The 17,572-nt window shown below is 38.8% G+C and overlaps 4 protein-coding genes across 4 annotated transcripts; 2 read left to right on the top strand and 2 right to left on the bottom strand.

Moving 5' to 3' along the window:
- The first annotated feature begins 23 nt into the window (after positions 1–23).
- LOC113668684 (uncharacterized) lies at positions 24–3,172 on the top strand. The gene is made up of 3 exons (XM_027184636.2): positions 24–410; positions 1,134–1,386; positions 2,498–3,172. Exons 1-3 carry the CDS (start codon positions 136–138, stop codon positions 2,963–2,965), a joined length of 996 nt encoding a protein of 331 aa, XP_027040437.2. The 5' UTR covers positions 24–135; the 3' UTR covers positions 2,966–3,172.
- Positions 3,093–9,041, bottom strand: LOC113668685 (glycine receptor subunit alpha-2). The gene is made up of 8 exons (XM_027184637.2): positions 8,769–9,041; positions 7,582–7,709; positions 6,720–6,784; positions 5,921–6,162; positions 5,548–5,630; positions 4,941–5,063; positions 3,979–4,334; positions 3,093–3,640 (listed from the first exon to the last, which is right to left on the bottom strand). Exons 1-8 carry the CDS (start codon positions 8,951–8,953, stop codon positions 3,302–3,304), a joined length of 1,521 nt encoding a protein of 506 aa, XP_027040438.2. The 5' UTR covers positions 8,954–9,041; the 3' UTR covers positions 3,093–3,301.
- Positions 9,042–11,694: 2,653 nt separating this feature from the next.
- Positions 11,695–12,648, top strand: LOC113668616 (protein phosphatase 1 regulatory subunit 27). Its single transcript, XM_027184557.2, has one exon. The coding sequence runs from the start codon at positions 11,930–11,932 to the stop codon at positions 12,398–12,400; it is 471 nt and encodes a 156-aa protein (XP_027040358.2). The 5' UTR covers positions 11,695–11,929; the 3' UTR covers positions 12,401–12,648.
- On the bottom strand, positions 11,775–17,561 carry LOC149041801 (F-box only protein 44-like). Its single transcript, XM_089180930.1, has 6 exons — positions 17,543–17,561; positions 16,412–16,577; positions 15,465–15,610; positions 14,854–15,004; positions 13,908–14,572; positions 11,775–13,384 (listed from the first exon to the last, which is right to left on the bottom strand). The coding sequence occupies exons 1-5, from the start codon at positions 17,559–17,561 to the stop codon at positions 14,296–14,298; spliced, it is 759 nt and encodes a 252-aa protein (XP_089037056.1). The 3' UTR covers positions 11,775–13,384; positions 13,908–14,295.
- Positions 17,562–17,572: the final 11 nt, after the last annotated feature.

The following is a 17,572-nucleotide window of genomic DNA, read 5'->3' as shown; positions in this document are numbered from 1 at the left end:
GTTGTGTAGTGAATCTCACAAGAAAATTACGTGTCTTTATTAGCTTTTTCTTGTCTGGGGAAATACATCAAGTTTTTGCGAGAGACGGAATACTGTGGTCGAAACCTTGCCTTTTCACGACCATATCTCTCCGAGATGCAGAACACATCTGGAGTCGTTTTGATGTCCTACTCAGCATTCAAAAGTAATCCTCCAAACGAATTTAAAGTGAACAAAGAAGGTTCTGATAGCATACGTCTTCCCAATAACTCTCTCGTCACGATCATAAGCGACAAGGAAGAATTCACCAACACAGCAAAGACTAACATGGTGAAGACAATAAGTGATCTGGAAGCTTTCCGCAGTCAAATCCTCAACCGCCCTCTCTTACTGCTAGTTACTTGTGGAAAACACGTTCCACACGGGCAAAGGTACGCAACGCAGATCTTACATTCTTAGCTCTTTTTACAATGGATCAATTCAACGTCGGCGCTTACTTCGGTACAATTGTGTCGGAAATATTTCATGACGAATCATTACTTGGAAATTGCAAACAAAGTTTTCATCAAAGTCCTGTGCTAAGACTAGCTTAGCCAGGGAAAATTCCCAGAAATAATGATTGGGTTATTCTCTATGGACTAACTATACTCTGTCTGAGAAACAATAAGTTGATTAGGAAATAGAAACTTCACGGTGTTAGCTAGAACACTGTGTTAGCTAGATCGTGTTACCCCGATGAACCACCAAATTCTCTTAATTTATTTTCAAGGAAATGCGAAGCAGTCTGTAGAGGGGATAACTAACCAGATCTTTGGAATGACAAATTGGTAGTTGTGGTTTGTGTGCGGAGTTCGTTATCTCCACTCTGCCGCGCAGATCGCCTTCAAAACTGCCAGCGACACTGACAGTCTGCAAACAATCCAAGAGAGGGAAAATTGTCTCGTTACTGCAACTTGCAGATCTGACTTAAAGAAAAAAAAGACACAAATTCTGCCGGCAGTCCTCAGATATTGAGAAATCTTGCCTCAAAGCGGAAATGCGATTTAGAACCTTGTAAGTCAATTTTATCTGAGCTTCATCGGTCGTTTTAGTTTCTAAAGAAAGAGATTTCCTTCATTTCTCATTTTACCCATCAGTGTACTTTTACGATCCAGGTTGAACAACAGGGGAGAGTACCTCAGTTATCGAGACCCCGAGTGGTGGATACAGTCGAACAACACACCCTGGCGGAATCCGTATGCCCGATGGGGGAACGAAAACGGCACATCCCTGTACGAAGAGCGATATATTCGACCGGAGTTTGTTGTCAGCGTGGATACATCTAATCCCAACATTAGGCGTTTGTTAGAGGATGGGCTAGACATGGCTGAAGACATGATACGAGAAAAAGCTAGTTTTGCCATAGAGGTTAGGTAAAGGATTGATTTATTTTCCTTAAATGTAAATATATGCTATCTTTGTGAGGGTTTTTTGGATCAATATCAGTATCCGGGCAACTGCCCACCTACCCCTCCCGTAACCCAGCAACAGTCAATTGATAACAAGTTAGGGTTAATGTTGGGTTAGGGGAGGGGTAGGTGGGCAGTTGCCCAGATACTGATATTGATCCGAACTTTGTCAAGGCCACAAAACAAGTCCTCTCTGCTCTCTTTTTCAGGCTTCGTGAATATCGTAAATCCCTTTCAGTTCTCTTTTTCAGTTCTAGATGTCCTTGAAGAACAAAGGGCTCACAAATATTCATTTACGGAGCGGTCATTATTTATCGCCTGAGGGGGTGGGGTGGGGGGAAGGGGAAAGGGTAGAGGGGGAAGGGGGGAGGGAGGCAGAGGATTTTGATTGTGCCTCGATAAAAAATTTCCTGATCCGTCAAAAGGCTCTCTACAAGATGTTATAAACTGTTTATATTCTTTTGGCCCTGTAATATTCTCATGCTCTTTCCCTCCCCCCCACCTCATTCATTCACAATTTTCACGATCCTTCTTCCCACGGAAGTTATACATAAATAACAGCACTAAAAAACTGTGCAGATAATTGCCCTGAATCAAGAGAAAATAATGTCTATTATCATCTCTTGCCTTAATGTAAAAATCCGAAATTGAAATAGAAAACGTTTGACACTAAGCATAACAATGGGTTCCTGATATACCTGTGCGACTTCTGAGCTTTTTCAAATGAAATGTTAGCTTTTTAAAAATCCATCTTTTAATATTCTACCAAAACAATATCTAGATAATGGACCCAATCAGAAAACCGTGGCCAAGGTAGCCAGACTCCCAAAGAAAAGAGGAGGGGATGGGAGGGGTCAATGTGATAAAAGAGACAATTTTTTCATTGTTTTCCAGCTTCGTACTCCGTTGGCGCCGACTAATACCCTTCCGTTACTGCTATTTTTCGTCAGGTGGTGTAGTCAACAGAGTGACTACATCGCGAGACAAACGAAAAAAGTTCATTTCTAACGTATTAATAACGATGAATAATTAACCAAGACATTTTCCAATTGAACTCCTTTTCTCGACAGTTTGATTTTAACCCCATGATTCTCCGCTGGTGGAAGACGCAAGGCATTAAACGTTACGACTCATTGGAATGTCTCGAGATGACAGCAGCTGCTGGAGCAAATTTTGTGATAACAAACTGTTCTGCTATCAATCATTTCTTCGACTGTCATCCAGCCTGGTGCGCCTGTTGGCCTTGCTACCTTTTGTTGGCAGTTCCGTACAAGTTATGGCGTAACGCAGTTCAAAGAATTCGTGACACTTCTGTCACAATGGAAGGAAACGCCGTCTCCTCGAGTCCAGGCCACACCAACTACGGCTTGATCGATCTTCACCAGTTCCCCGTGAACAGTAATCAGCCGGGCGCTGGAGTAGGAGGCATGACATCGAGTCTTGTACCCGGGATGGCTCATGGGATTGCTTCTCACACTTTCTTTCCTCCTCCCTCCTTACATGGAACGCTGGGAAATCCCCGGTTTAAGACAAACTAGTCATTAGGGAGCCTGTATGCTTTTGAATAATGATCTATTGATGTAAATATCCGATAATTCAGCATAGTGTTTAACTATCAGAATTCATTATACGGACAGAGGATCAAACACTCATGTTATTCTCAACTGGCGTTAAAATATTTTCAAGTAAATTATATTTAGTTTTGGAGCTCATTGCATTAAATAACAAGGTACGGAGTTTATTTTTATCCGGTGCTAATTTTACTGATATTTATTACTTAAGTTTCGGCATAGTTTCTTCAGGTTCATTTAGAGACAATTATCTATCGTCTGCTTGATATTGTATTGATATTGTGAGGAGAATTTCTGTCCTGGTCACTCATGGGAGTTAAGGATTAAGAACACTACCCAGTACGCTATACTCAGCATTATGAAAGACAGAGGAAACGCCAGGCGACAAATCTCGTCAAGTTTCGCTGCCCAACAAATTATGAACGGCATTTTGTTGCGGGTTCTTTGCGGCTGACGTACGCTTGGTTTTTGCTCTTTTGGTCTCGTTTCCACTGGAGGCTCGCTACTTGATATGTGGAGGTTGGTCCATTGAATGTCGTGGGAATTTGTTGGAGCAAAATTTTCCATGAATCCGCCATTTACTACACCGTTTGCCATTGCTTTGTTTTGATTGTGATGATTGAAGTGGTATGAATCCTCCATCTATCAAAAGGTAAAAGCCAAAAGTAGAATGATGTTTAAATTTAGGCTGAGTTCAACCTCTCATTTCGATTGAAGAACTAGACAGTTTGATATCACAAAAAAATTCCTTCAGCTCCAGTGACATTGAAAAAGAATCAACAAGGTTTTATCTCTGTCCCTGAGGCTCACACGTTGAAAATAGGGTCAAGGAAAAATAATTTTTAGGGTTAGCATGACTCAATAACTTATAGCCCATAGTAACTGAGTCAATCGAAACCCCTTAATTGTATCATATTGAGAAGACCATGAAATAGAAATTAATTACTGACAGCTTCTTTAAAGCGAAAACCACTGATTACCTTTGGGTCATCCTTCTTATCCGCCTGCATTTTTTCCGCCAATCTTTTCGCGTAGTGAACAAAGGGGTACTCCACCATACAACCGAACACGAACACAAAGCACGTGATTAGATAGATGTCAATTGCCCGTACGTAGGAGACGCTTGGAAACCCCTCCTGTTCGCCGATAAGGAAACTGCCCATTGCCAAAATTGTGATCGTACCGAGGGATATTCGAGCCGGTGTCGACTTGGTATCGATCCAAAACCCGACCCAGGAAAGGGCCACGATTAGTGTGGCGGGGAGGTACCAGCTTAGAAGGTAGAAGTTGATGCGCCGCTTAAATTCAAATGCTACTGAGAGTAACCCATATTTGCCTGCAAGAAAACTCAAGAGAAAATCTATTTGAAAAGCTTTCAATAAATTCCTATATTTATACGTAATGGTTTTGGCTACGTTATTTCTTATACTAGCGGATGGGGATTGAAGAAACTCCAGAACTCCCGCTTGCCTGGCAGGAAAATAAAATGAACTTTTAAACCTATTAAGCATTGAAGTATATAAATTGATTAAATAAGACGCAAGCTTTTTTTTGTTTATTGAAGTTTACAGTGAATTATATGATATGCTGAATTAGGCACGCTTTTTCATTGTTTTCTTTCTTGCGCTCAGCTGTAGGACAAACGCATAGATGACGTGACCATGTGCAACATTTTGCTTCTTTGTTGCACCTCATATGCCACTTTTATGTTTTTACCCCATTTTGACGTCATCCGTAATGCATTACAGAACCTACGCACACCATCATGGAATATACTTGTCAAATAGAACTTTTAAGAAGTTGGCTGGCCTTCTTTCGTGTTATTTTCACGGTCTCAATCCAGGCCTCTCTCTCAAGAGCCTAGTGCGCTCACCTACGAGCCATCAAGTCCCTTCAGTGGTTTAACTGACACAGTTTAGAGTCATGACGCACATATTGTTACCTGATGTAAACTCTTGTACAGTTTTCTTCTTCTCGAATGAAACGAGAACAAAATGTGCAATATGTTTGTTCAGCACTGTTAACTCGCCCCATTCGTAATGCAGATCTTCATCAGTGTAGAAAACTGTCAAGTGAAATATTAAACCAGAAGTACCTTATTAATAGCTAGGACTGATAATTGTTACCGTGGTAGAATAAAAGGATTGTAAATCACTGATTAAGTGAAAAGGATATCGAGAGGAACAAGAATGAGATGAACTTATCTTACGGCCATAGGAATGTGGGTTGGGGAGGGTGCTGCGGTGTTTAAGTGCTGCATTTTTAGATTCGTCCGACCATTGTCTGCGCCAAAAGTTGAAGAAGACTAGTTTTTTCTCTCAACGCTTCTATTTACTCTTCAACGAGAAATCCCTCACAAATTCCTTTCACTCTTAATCTCTCAAATTGCTGAGTGACCAAATTTTGTACATCGTCGAGGTTTCCTAGATCACCATCATAATAATTTTCTGCACTTCGACTGTTCTTCGCCCATTTTAAACCTCTTTTGCAACCCAATTGAATCACCTATTCTTGCACAAGTTTGAGATGTATAAAGAGAAGTCACTTACAACTAGTGATGTTTAAGAAACATTTCTGTTTATCCATGGGAAAATCGTGAAAGGTCATTGAGCAAGACACTGTCATACTAAGCCTGCAATGTAATAACAGTGAAGATGAAATCGATTACTTTAATAGACGAAAAAAAAAATATAAGGGTATAAACCTTTTTGATAAGGGTAAGAATTAACACGTTTGCACCAAGCAACCAGGCTGAGAGAGATCATATGACAGGAATATTTTGAGACGCTCTGTCTAAAAGTTGTACCTATTTCACGAAGTTGGGCTGCTTGTTCAAATATGAAGTTAATTACTTTTTTTGTTCAATTTTTTTTATCAAAATTGTCAGTTTGGATGATGACTCACCAACTGGCTCATATATACCTGGTACTGAAGAGCACATCTCCATTAGGTGATATACGAAGACCCTCGCTTGCAGGGACTGCGCTATCAGTCTGCACGGTCTGTATAGACCTGATACCATAAATATACGTGTCAGGAGTCCACAAGTCTTTCACTAAATCGACCTTAAAGACAATGAACTTCTTTCCGCCTGCTTGTTTTTCTTCATAGGCCAGATTAGGATCATTCCATCCTTGTCTAAAGAAGAACTCCAACGAGAAGTCCTACAAGAATACATAGATGTGCGTTTCTACTATACGCAATGTGTACCTGTGCACCTACCCCTCCCCTAATCCAACGTTAACCCTAAAGTTTCAGCAGTTGACTGTTGTCGGGTTAGGGGAGGGGTAGGTGGGCAGTTGCGCAGACACTGACATTGGCTCAAAAAATAGTTTATCTGAAACTAGCTAAGTAAGAATACAGATAAATAGGGAGGAAAAAATCAACGAAAAAGCTTCAGTATACCAATAATTGCGGGAATTTCAATCAGATCTAGCACATAGCAATCGAATTTGTCAAACACAGTATCTTCTATGTTTGACAATTGGAAGCTATCTTACTGAGCGTTAAAAACAGTTACTGACGTCGTGCACGTAAATTGTGCAAAACGAAAAAAGGCTGAAACAACACGCAATTAACTCCATGTTATTGTTGTTATTGTTTTGGTATTGTCGGTAACGTAAGTACAGGATACGTTTCGAAAAAAAGTTGATGTAGAATTTTAAGAATAATTTTCAAGTGATATTTTCAGGACGAAACGTGCGTGGAATGAATTTCATACCATATCTCCTGTATCGACTTGAAGAGAGGCGACCTCGATAGAAATATTGACCACCACTGGGTGATCTGAAAGGAAAGAAGCATTAGCATCACATGGAGGAACGATTGCTGGAGCATGCTCCTCGTCATATTCTGAGCATCGCATCCCTCCTGTCCACGTACAAAACATTTCTCTTAATGAGGAAAAATTAAGTCAAGAGTAAAACATTTTTTCTGAAGAATCATAGAGGTTTGGGGAAGAGGAGCATGAAAACTGTGATATGGTGGGATGAGTGGGTGTCTAACAGGGGCCCGTTTCTTAAAATAAGGGGGTGTATGTTTCTAAAGAAACTGTGGTGCTGCGCGGTGGGAGAGTACAACAGGGTAGTTTAGTATTATTGACTGAGTTGATAACGTCAATTGGCCACCGTAAAGAGTTTTAAAGCTGACGTTCCGAGCGTTGGCCCTTCATAACGACGACGAAGATTGAAAAGCTGTGTTCATCAATGTCCAATGAGATAATTGAAGAACCGTTTTCTTTTTTTCTGATGCTAGCACAAAATCCTAACACCATCGGAGAGTTCTGGCATTCTAACCTGTCCAGTTTGTTTTGTTAGCCAATAGTATTATTGCAGAGGTTTCAAAACTTATGAAACCTTATCTTGAAGGAAAATATCACAGACCAAATAATTTACCAGGATCTTAACCTTCGAGATGATTTAAACCTTTTTCCAAAATGGATGACAGTGCAGATACTTTAATTTTTTTGAAAATCCTTTGAATTCTGAAGGTGCGATTGACGGAGAGGGCTAATTATCAAAACAAAAATATTGCCATAATTTTGGAAAAAGGTCACAACTACATTAACAATCTGTGTTGCCTGCCTCGAGGAAAAAATGTCTTTGGTCTTCTTGTCTTATCGTAGATGATCCCGTTTCTCACACAGTACACCAGGTCCTGAGTTGTCTTGTACACAGATACGTTACAACGACTTTCGTCAGCTAAAATGGAACTAAGGGAGATAAAGATAGCCGATTAAAAATCCTAATTCTGCGGATTAATCCCTTCCCGATGTTGATTTTAGTTTAGGACAATGGCTTCAATATAATTTGACTAGATTGGTGACTAAAGGAAAGAAATATAACGTACGGTATTTTGAATAATTTTAATTCCCTATGTAAGCAATAAAGAAATTCAATGTTTTAAATAGCTAAGTTAGAGATCTTTTGTTTCCTGATGGTGAGAACCACCAGATGAAAAGAATCGAAACATCCACAAATAAACTTATATGGAATAGTTAATGACGAATAACAATTTAATCGAAAACTTGGGATATGCGTTTTTATCATGTCGTTTAACCGACAGACTGAGAAGCTAACTCAAACAGTGACTGTATCTCTTTTGAAACTAAAAATGAGCCTAAGTGGTGAATAATGATAGTTTGGCTTTGATATTCTATTCTAAATAACAAACGCGAAAGAGAAGAAAATAATATTGTATCAACAAAATCGATAGCACACGAGTACTAATTCTCCGACTTAAATTGACAAGTTTCTTTTTAGTTCTAGCTATTAATAATAAGTAGTGAGTTTTCTCTGTTTTGTGATAATCATTTCCATGCATTTATTGAAACAGATAACTATGCATTTACGAAAAGTGAAACTGTATAGGTTCAAATTGATTCCTGAGGAAGTTATTTGAACATAGCTTGAAACTAAAGAAATCGTTCTTTAAAGAGTGAATCACCGTAATACATTTTTATTTGAATGCGGAGAACTCTGGTCTAGACAGTTGGGAATGAAATTTTAATCAGCTATAGATGTCTGAAGCTAGGCTCTTTTACTTGGACGACCCGTCATGTTATAAACACAAGTAGTTCTTCGGGCTCACGTCCGACAAACTTTGTAGGTAAAAATCTGGTTCATATGTCTCTAAATACCTTGAAACTACGAATCGACGTTTTACGCGTTGCATTACCTTGTGACTGGAGCTGAAATGCACCTCACTCTTGCCACAAAAGCGACGAAAGCTAAAATGGGATGGCAAATTGTGAAAATGACTTTCTGCTTACCTCATAACGAATTCACTCCATATAAACATAAAAACCACGTACGAGTAAAACTTAGCCATGATATCGACCTGTAAACAAAAAACGATGAAAGTCGAATTTCTGAAGTATATTTTGGCCGACCGGTATTTTTGGTAACGTTTGCAATTAGAACGCTGCCAGAAATTTAAATTCCGTAAATTATACATGCAACACTATACTAAGTAATGTGATAGCGAAGGAGCGTGATGCGAACAGGTGTTTACGTTAAGAGAGACATACAGCTCATACTGCAGCGATGGAGTGGGGCGGTCTTGCTCTTTATTGGTCAATAAGAGGACCCCTTCCTTTGTTTTGTTAGCTGAAGATTGTCGATGAATTATGAAACCCAAACTGGGGTGACCACAAAATTGCTTTCCAAGATTGTGTAATTGAAAACCCCGCCGCTTCGAAAACAATCATATTTTTACAAAATATTCGTAATTTAAGTTGCCCCTATAAAAATGAGGTTTATTTGCAAATAAAGGCAAGAAAGTCGTTTTCTCATGTAAAGTTCTTTTGCGTCCCTGAGGCAAGTAGTTTTTTTCACTCCGTGGAAAAAAATCAATCTCAAGGAGTAAGAGATTGAACTATTTTGTTCATCAATAGTCTGATGACATGATTAAAGAACTGTTTTTTCTTGCTGATACTAGCACAATATCCTTCCACCATCGAAGAAGAGAACTTCACTTGAATTTCACGAGTTCTCGCTGGATAAAAGTAACAATGTAAACGTTTTAAAGAAAATTGTTCGGAAAATTGACAAAATTTATCAGTTTTTACTTGTTCCTCGCTGGCCAGTAATGTCGTATGATTTGGTCAAGGCGCAGGCCGGTTTATATTACGGGTAGTTATCAAGTCGTGCTTGTTTAGCGGGTTCCCCAGGAGGTTATGTTCTGATTTGTGAATCTTCCTCTAAATAGTTTGAGAACTAATAATAGCTCAGTGGTTTAAGATAAATGTCAAATGAGTTATGCTGATGGCAATTAGCAATTCAGACGGAACACTTTGAGAACTAACTTTTGGTAATTACCACATTATTTATTAATTAATTTCGAAACTTCGAAAATATTGTGATTGTGTGGTCGCACGAGAAAATAAAAATAGAAGCTTAATCGCCGCTGGCAAAAACTGATCTCATAGTAAAATAGTTTGTGCAGTTTCGTATTTTTCCCCCTAAGACTGCATCAAAATGATACGAATATTTTACTCTCTGTAAAACATTATGTGAATATTTTGTACACGTTTGCTAATTTTGAAATTTTATCTGGTCTTTGATATGAAATTGTTTGATATTTGATACTGCCGACGTAAAATAAGATTTCTGTTCTTCATTTTAGAGGGAAAAAAATTGTGTTGCACGATCAAAATTTTCCTGCTCCATCAGGAAAGCAAAGTCTTGCGAAATTTTCTAGAATTAAGTGGCAACGTTTCATTATGTTCAAACTTAATGATCGTGACCTTGGAGCCGAATAAAAAAGATCGACACTTTTCCTCGTTAACAGATGAGCGTATTATGAAGAAGCCTGAAAAAGAGAGCAGAGAGGACTTGTTTTGTGGCCTTGACAAAGTTCGGATCAATATCAGTATCTGGGCAACTGCCCACCTACCCCTCCCCTAACTCAATAGACTGTCGTTGGGTTAGGGGAGGGGTAGGTGGGCAGTTGCCCAGATACTGATATTGATCCCAAAGTTCAATGGAAAAGCTGCTGTCCCTTCCTTTCCTCTTCCTCCCACCCCTGAGAGGTGAATGACGTCAGAGGCCCCCTCTGCATCGCAGCTCGGTCATTTCCAATCACTTGCCACCGACACTGAGGTGAATAGATGTTATTTTAATACCACACAAGTGAATAGTGCTTTTCGCGCGCGCTTATTGGCTAGTTCGGAAGTGAATAGCAAGTACTATTCATCTCGACTCTAATTCATCTCCGAGCGGCCGATTAGACGAAAGCGCGCGTCGAGAGTTTAATTTCTGACCATTTTTCTGTATATTGAAAGAAATAAACTAAGCTTTTGGTATCTGTATGGTATTTACTAAAACGATTATTCACCTCAGTGTGAGTGAAAGTGGGGGATATTTACCTCCACTTTGGAGAAAAATTGTTAAATATTGTAAAGAGGACCCAAGTTTTCTTTGTTGGCGAAGAAAGGGGTGCGGTTATAATGTTCAACCATTTTCTTGTTTAATTTTTGTTGCTGCCTGTTCTTTTTTTCTTCGTCTTTGTTTGGAAGGGGAAAGGAAGCCAAAGGAAATTCATTACACATCAACACTTTATTTTCTCCTACAAAATCAAGACCGGGTATTCAATTTCATAAGTGGTGTTTATTTTGCCAAGTGACACCAACGGACATCAGTTCTTCTTTTATCTCAAAATATATAACTCTATTACGCCAAAGTTTTGTTAATCCGTTCACTAATTTTCCTTTTAATTTTTGCTTTGACTTTTGGCCTTAATCCCAGATCGAATCCATGTGGATTTACTTTTATCACACGCTGTACATTAGGACACAAGTTGCAGTCAATAAGTTTTTGAACCTGCTTTTGTTGTTTTTGTCATTGAAGCATGATAGTGTTAGCTGTAGTCAAGCGAATAATTCACTGGCTCATTATCAAGTGCCACATGTCAGTAAACAATATACAAACTAGGTAAATGGGATTATGTTGTCGTTGATTCCTCCACAAACTAAAGCTTTGATCTACGGAAATTCACTATGTTTTCTTTATTTCTTTCGCTTACTTTGTGTCAAGACCAGTAAACAATGCCAGCGGCAAGATTTCCAATTCAATTAGCAACTGATCATACAATTTTAATATCGGACAAGGCGGCACAAAAAGAGAACAAAGCCTTCCCACGTAATTAGTAGTACTGGTTTCACGATTGAAAAAAAGTGTAATGATTGGCCAATTACAGCGCTCTACAACAACTCATAAACAAATTATCGCCGCGTAAATTTTGTTTCACCAAGTGGTCCGCTTTCGCCTGAGAATTGTCGCAATTCGGAACAGTTTCCAATTTTATTTCGCCGCATGGTTATACATAGCTGTCTCAATGCCGCTCTGGAAGAATAAGGACTTTTGATATTTGGTTCGCAGTATTGTGAAAGAGCGAGACAGCCTTCGTTTATAATACACAGTGAGCGAGACTATGATGTCAAATGTTGAAAGAGACTTGAATGGAAACGTAAAACATAAGAAATCCTTCACCCGGTTTCCTGAAGATTTGATAATCCGCGAGACCGTTCCCGGTCAGGACACAACTGAAGAGCTGGAATTGATTGTACAGAGCTCGGAAAAAATCGACGTGAACTGCTTGAATGAGTACGGCCATACTGTGTTGAGTACGGCGGCATTTGTAGGCAGTATGAAATGTTGTAGGATACTTGTTGAACTTGGAGCAGAAGTAGGAAAACAGGACGAAGATGGCTGGACTGCGATGCATTATGCCATGGCAAAGGGATATTTGGACATTGTAAAATATTTGGTTATGTGTGGAGGAGATTTATTCGCTAAAAATAACGACGGCGACGCACCATTGGATTTTGTCGAAGATAACGAAATTAAAGAAACACTCTTAGCGAGTTACGAAAAATATTCGCAGAGCAAATCCGAAGTATAATCGGTGCATCTAGCGTGACTCACGTGTGAATTTTGTGGAGTCGTCAAGATTGATGTCTTCTGTCGCATAAATTTAGGATAGACACTCTAATCAATATTGCATGCCTTGCAGGTTGATTTCATGTCAGTTACGAATGTAATTAAAAGCGATTTTTGCACGAAGTAAAAAAGAAAGAATAATATGAGAACTATAAAAACGTCAAATGCATGATTTAATGGACAAATAAAGCTCAGCTAATAGAGTACAAATTTTGAATAAATTTGAAATAAGTTTGTCTATCGCTTAAAGGACATTCAGGAGTGTTGTGCCAGACTTAAGTTGTTTTACCTTTTTTTAAAACTTCCAATGGTCTCAGAATTTAAAATAACAAAGGCCAATTCAACACCATACTTTTATTTCTGGCAACAATTTTATCCCAGAGTTGAATGAAAAAGAAATTTGAAGAATTAGTTAACTCGCGACAGAGTTCGTGATTAATTAATTAGCAAACGAAAACTTTTAAATGATGAAAGAGTCCAAAATCTTAATCTTTTTGTTCGGACTTTACTCAAGTTATGCATCACCAAAGGCATATTTTCCGAACTTTTGGCGGAAATCTCTTTCCTCTTTGAAGAATTCGTCTATCATGATCATCAGTCTTGGGTCTCTAATACCTCGGCTTGCCCATGAACGCAGATTGGTCAATTTTTCTTCGACTTGATAGGTCAGGTTTCCATAACCGCGACTGAGTATCTTCTTACTACAAATATTCAATTCCTCTGGCGGTAAGTCGGTCTTATTGATATCCTGTAGAACGACGAGTGTAAAGCGAACGCTTTGATGTGTCATCAACCGTTGTGCTTGTAACAACCAAGCTTTGGAACACTCATACAGAAGCTTATAAAAAGGGTCTTGGGGTCTGATTCAAAGCAACACAGGCAAAGAAAAAGATACATCTTATTCTGGAGGAGATTGATGTACTCGTTGATCTCTTTGTCGTAAGGGCTGAAAAGAACAAAGTTTAGATCTGTTACCGACATTTTAAAAGATATTTGTCCCTTTGGTGCGCGAGAGCTCTCCCTGGAATAACTATCGGGGTAGAAATCACACTTATGTTAACTGAAAAGACTTGGTTACCAATGAATCATTGGTAACCAAGTCTTTTCAGTAGGAGTTGTTCTAAAATTTCACCAATTTTCTGCCGTGCCCCATCTCCTTTTTTCGCCTAAAACAAGATATTACCAATTAAATGTTATCAAAATGCTCTTTCTATTTTGTTTTTTTCAAGATAAACAGATGAAAGTCAGTTCCAGTCAATTGTTCTGTCACTAATTTCTGTAAGAAAAAGGGACAAGGGGCATTACTCAAAGTAAATGAGATGTGAGTCCATCACAAGGTCCCCTCAGTAAATGTTTTTGCCATTTAACTATCATTTACACAAAACCGTCACTTCTCAGCCAACAGCTAAAATTTCAGCTGATTTGCGTCATTAAGGTCCTTTCATTGTCAAAAAAAGAGAGCTACTTACCTCAGATATATGATGAATTTCAACAATTTGATTTTGTCTTTTGCTTTCATCTTTTATAACATTTAGTGGCGGTATCATGGCCCTGACATCCTCTGAGAGAGACATTCGCAATGCATGGCAAGCGTCAAGTGGTTTAAATCTGCCGCTCGTATGATAATCGGAAATTTTGAAAAATCCCGCGTGTATTTTAAAGCTGTTTCCGCCATTGTTCCAAAGTAGCCATATACGGTCATTGTTAATCGTTAAACAAAGCCTGCTTAACTTTAAGCTGATCCGCTTTTCTTGATATGAGTGAATTGTTCCCATTAACGAGTCAAGGTAACCACTAGATCAATAAGGTGTCTCTGATAAACATCCACTTCGATTCTTAGTGCCCAGTTCCTTCCCATTACCTTTCAGAAAACTTGACAGAAGGCTGAAACACTTTTAAATCAAAGTTCTTTGGAACCATGGAATCGCTCTTTAGTCGTTCTTCGAACTGAATGCACCGTAATCCTGAAGGGTACTCGGTAAAAGTGTGACTCAAAAGCTCCCAGGAACCTTGCGCATCTGTAACCTCTCTACGCACTGTAAAAGATTGATCTTCAGGAAGTTCAGTTTGAGAGCCGTCAAGGAGGGACACTTTAATTTCACAAGCACCAGAACCTCCAGTTTCGACAGTGAACCTATGGAAAAATAGATGAATGAATAATATTAGCCGATCAAAAGCCATAAAAGTGAGACGAAAATACCGTGAAACACTGTTTTTTCTCTCGTCAGCTAAACGATAGGAGGATCGCGATACTTTTGTTTATAATAATCAAAATAACAATAAAATAAATACTGATGATATAATGGTAATGATACTCGAGAAGTTGAATAACAACATTACTATGAAAATATCAAAATACTACTAACTACTATCACTGTTGTTGTCTTTATGAAAATGCAGTATTTTCCAACTAACCATTCTTTAACCTCAATCGGCTTTCGTTGGTCTAAATATCTTACAGCGATTTCTTTACTCAAAAGGTCTATAAGTTGACTTCTCCTACCAATTCCATCCGCATTTTTAACCGCGATATTCCAAGCACTTTTTTCTTCTTGTTCTGGTCCATCTGAAGTGCATAAAAAGAAAGGTATATAAATGGAAAAGAGAGAGTAAATTTCATTGGGTAGCTTTCGCGCGCGAACATCTGTATTTTAAAAAATAACGATATCATGTTTCATCCCTTCTAGTTCCGTGACGTTGTTACCTCTTGTCAACTAGTCGAAGTAGGTGTACATTTCGAGGCTCTGTTCCAGTGAAACATCACTGTCAGCTGAAAATAGATAGGAGGGAACACTGTCTCGCGGATATTTAAATGTAAGAGAAGGCATTAATCTCTAAACCTTGCTACAAACTAATCGAAGACAATACCTAATGAAAATCCCATCAATATCCCTTCTTCGCGTCTTTAATTCTTGTCTCTCTTTAATGGTTAAAAGTGCATGTGAATTCGTTGGAAAAAAAAATCTCGTGTTTTCCACGAAAAACTGCACTCTTGTTTGAGATACGTATTCATCTTTGCTTCTTACATTTTAGTTGATGTTCCAGTCTGTAGTCTGTGCTGACAGAACCAGTAAATCTCCAAAGGTCGGTTTTGATATCGTAGGCATACCCATACGCGTCGAAGCCTCTAGAGGGTTCAAAGTTCGGATTGTTTATAAGATTGGAAAACGACCTTCGGAGTCCAGCGTAAAAAAAAAACAAACAATTATGGAAGAGAGCCTTACATTTCGTGTCGCTGCACCAAAAATGTCATGACAAGCGGTATTGTGGTTACACTATTCGAATGCCATTTTTGATACGACGCCATCTCGGCTCTATCTCCCATGCGTTTATAGAATTATCTTTTATTTCCCAAATCGGATCGAAATATGGAAGCATGGCACAGGACGAAATTGCAAGAATCCGTAAACGGAAACGTGGCAGAAACATGTTAAACCGTTCCGGAAACACGACGGATAACCTGTGTTTCCGTTACCGGTTTCGTGACGTTTTCTCGCGTTTCCGTTGCTGCGTATACAACGGAACCGGACCACTTTTACGTAAACATAACGGAAACATGGAGTTGCATGTTTCCGCCACGTTTCAGAAATACGGAAACATGTGATTTCGTCCTGTGTGGCCTTCAAAGGCAAAGTTTTCACCCCGACGGAAACTAGTTTTTTTCATATGAATTTTAACAAAGCAAAGGGAGTTTAGTTTCCGTTCACAAGAATTCATTACACATAAATTTACTGCGTGTGTGAATTACTGATGCATGTACGTTCCTCAAAAATTGACCAGAATTGTGGAACCTGAGTTACAAAACTCTAATAGAATGGAGAATTCTTGAATAACATTTTCACATGTCTCTAACTCCTGACGATGGTTATGGAAATAAACAAAAGTATTTGTTTGTTTTGGTCGATTTGGATATTGCATGGCGTGTATACGTTCACCCTTAAAGTCTTTCTCCTAAAATAATAAAATAACTCACCATTCATAAAATTCAACTGGGGGCTTTTCTTCGTCCAAATAAAGTAAATCCTTAATACCTCTGTCTAAAAGGTCAATTGTCTGAATCCTCTCACAAACTCCTGCTAGGTTTTTAACTGTAATGTTCCAGGGGAACTCATCATCTTGTTCTGGCCATTCATTCTTTCCTGATCATAGGAGTAGCTAAGTTAATTTCCACTACAAGTAACTTATTGGTACTAAAGTTCGCGATTTTGATATGAAGGTTTTACGCGGGATTTCATTTTTGCGCTTTCAATGGACAAATTCAAAACGTTCAAGATAAAAGTTAAAATTGATAAAACAGAATATTCATCTGAGATATGCGTTTTTGTCTCAGCTTGACGTCTGTTTTTCAGTCTATAGCAGGTTTCGTGCGTAGTAACCAACTTCTAAGGTTCGGTTTTGATACTATAGGCACAGCCATCTAAATCAAACTCTCCAGTGGGTTCTAAGTTTGGACTCTATAAAATTGTCTCCTATTTTAACTTCTGCGAGACAAAACAACGAGGACAAAGAGGAATTAAAAGGACGCCGCATTTATGGACGTTAGAAAAAAGTGTGGCTGTAATGGTACGTACTATGATCGAGGAAGTATGCTTCAAAATTCGTACAGTTTTTATCGCTGCAAAAAAACAAAAATCGTTTCCACGTGTGCTAAAAATTGCGTTTCGGAAGCCGCCATTTTGAAAAAATTCAGTAACTTGCAGGCCGCCTAAACGCTTGACATCCCAAAATTCAATTCAGGTGGTGGAAACCAAAACACGCTGCTACCTTGGTTAACTGTCTTTCTGTTTTTACTTTCTCCAGAGCTCAATTTCATATTAATTTGATTTAAGAGCGGCCATGCGATTGCCTAAGGTCTGTTAGGTCATAGGATAGCGGCCACAGTGCTAAACAAGATTCAAGATGGCGGCATCGGTGGCCCGATTTTTAGCGCATTTGACGACAGTTTTCGACAGGTACCTATTATAAGTTGTTGGATATTTTTTTTATGGCGAGGTCAAATGAAATATTGTTTCTGTAGCATTACCCTCCTTTAAGGAAGGAGAAAAATTTGCCCTGTGACGAAGAGTGAGGTTCTTTCTGCATGCCTAATAACTTGAGGTCTCACCAATACCATCCAATACCATGCCATTCAAGC

The sequence above is a fragment of the Pocillopora damicornis genome, chromosome 8 (assembly GCF_964200805.1).
Source record: "Pocillopora damicornis chromosome 8, jaPocDami1.2, whole genome shotgun sequence".
Lineage (NCBI taxonomy): Eukaryota > Metazoa > Cnidaria > Anthozoa > Scleractinia > Pocilloporidae > Pocillopora > Pocillopora damicornis.
Note: the sequence above shows the minus strand (reverse complement) of the source record. Positions and strands in the feature narration are given on the sequence as shown.

Excerpts from the sequence above, each read along its gene's own strand:
- LOC113668684 (XM_027184636.2), top strand. The coding sequence starts at position 136 with ATGCAGAACACATCTGGAGTCGTTTTGATGTCCTACTCAGCATTCAAA. Across the intron at positions 411-1,133 it reads CACGTTCCACACGGGCAAAG|GTTGAACAACAGGGGAGAGT; the intron begins GTACGCAACGCA and ends TTTACGATCCAG. Across the intron at positions 1,387-2,497 it reads AAGCTAGTTTTGCCATAGAG|TTTGATTTTAACCCCATGAT; the intron begins GTTAGGTAAAGG and ends TTTTCTCGACAG.
- LOC113668685 (XM_027184637.2), bottom strand. The coding sequence starts at position 8,953 with ATGTATAATTTACGGAATTTAAATTTCTGGCAGCGTTCTAATTGCAAA. Across the intron at positions 7,710-8,768 it reads TGGAGTGAATTCGTTATGAG|TTCCATTTTAGCTGACGAAA; the intron begins GTAAGCAGAAAG and ends TATCTCCCTTAG. Across the intron at positions 3,641-3,978 it reads ATAAGAAGGATGACCCAAAG|ATGGAGGATTCATACCACTT; the intron begins GTAATCAGTGGT and ends ACCTTTTGATAG.
- LOC113668616 (XM_027184557.2), top strand. The coding sequence starts at position 11,930 with ATGATGTCAAATGTTGAAAGAGACTTGAATGGAAACGTAAAACATAAG.
- LOC149041801 (XM_089180930.1), bottom strand. Across the intron at positions 15,611-16,411 it reads CCAGTTGAATTTTATGAATG|GTCGTTTTCCAATCTTATAA; the intron begins GTGAGTTATTTT and ends TGGACTCCGAAG. Across the intron at positions 14,573-14,853 it reads CCGATTGAGGTTAAAGAATG|GTTCACTGTCGAAACTGGAG; the intron begins GTTAGTTGGAAA and ends ATTTTTCCATAG.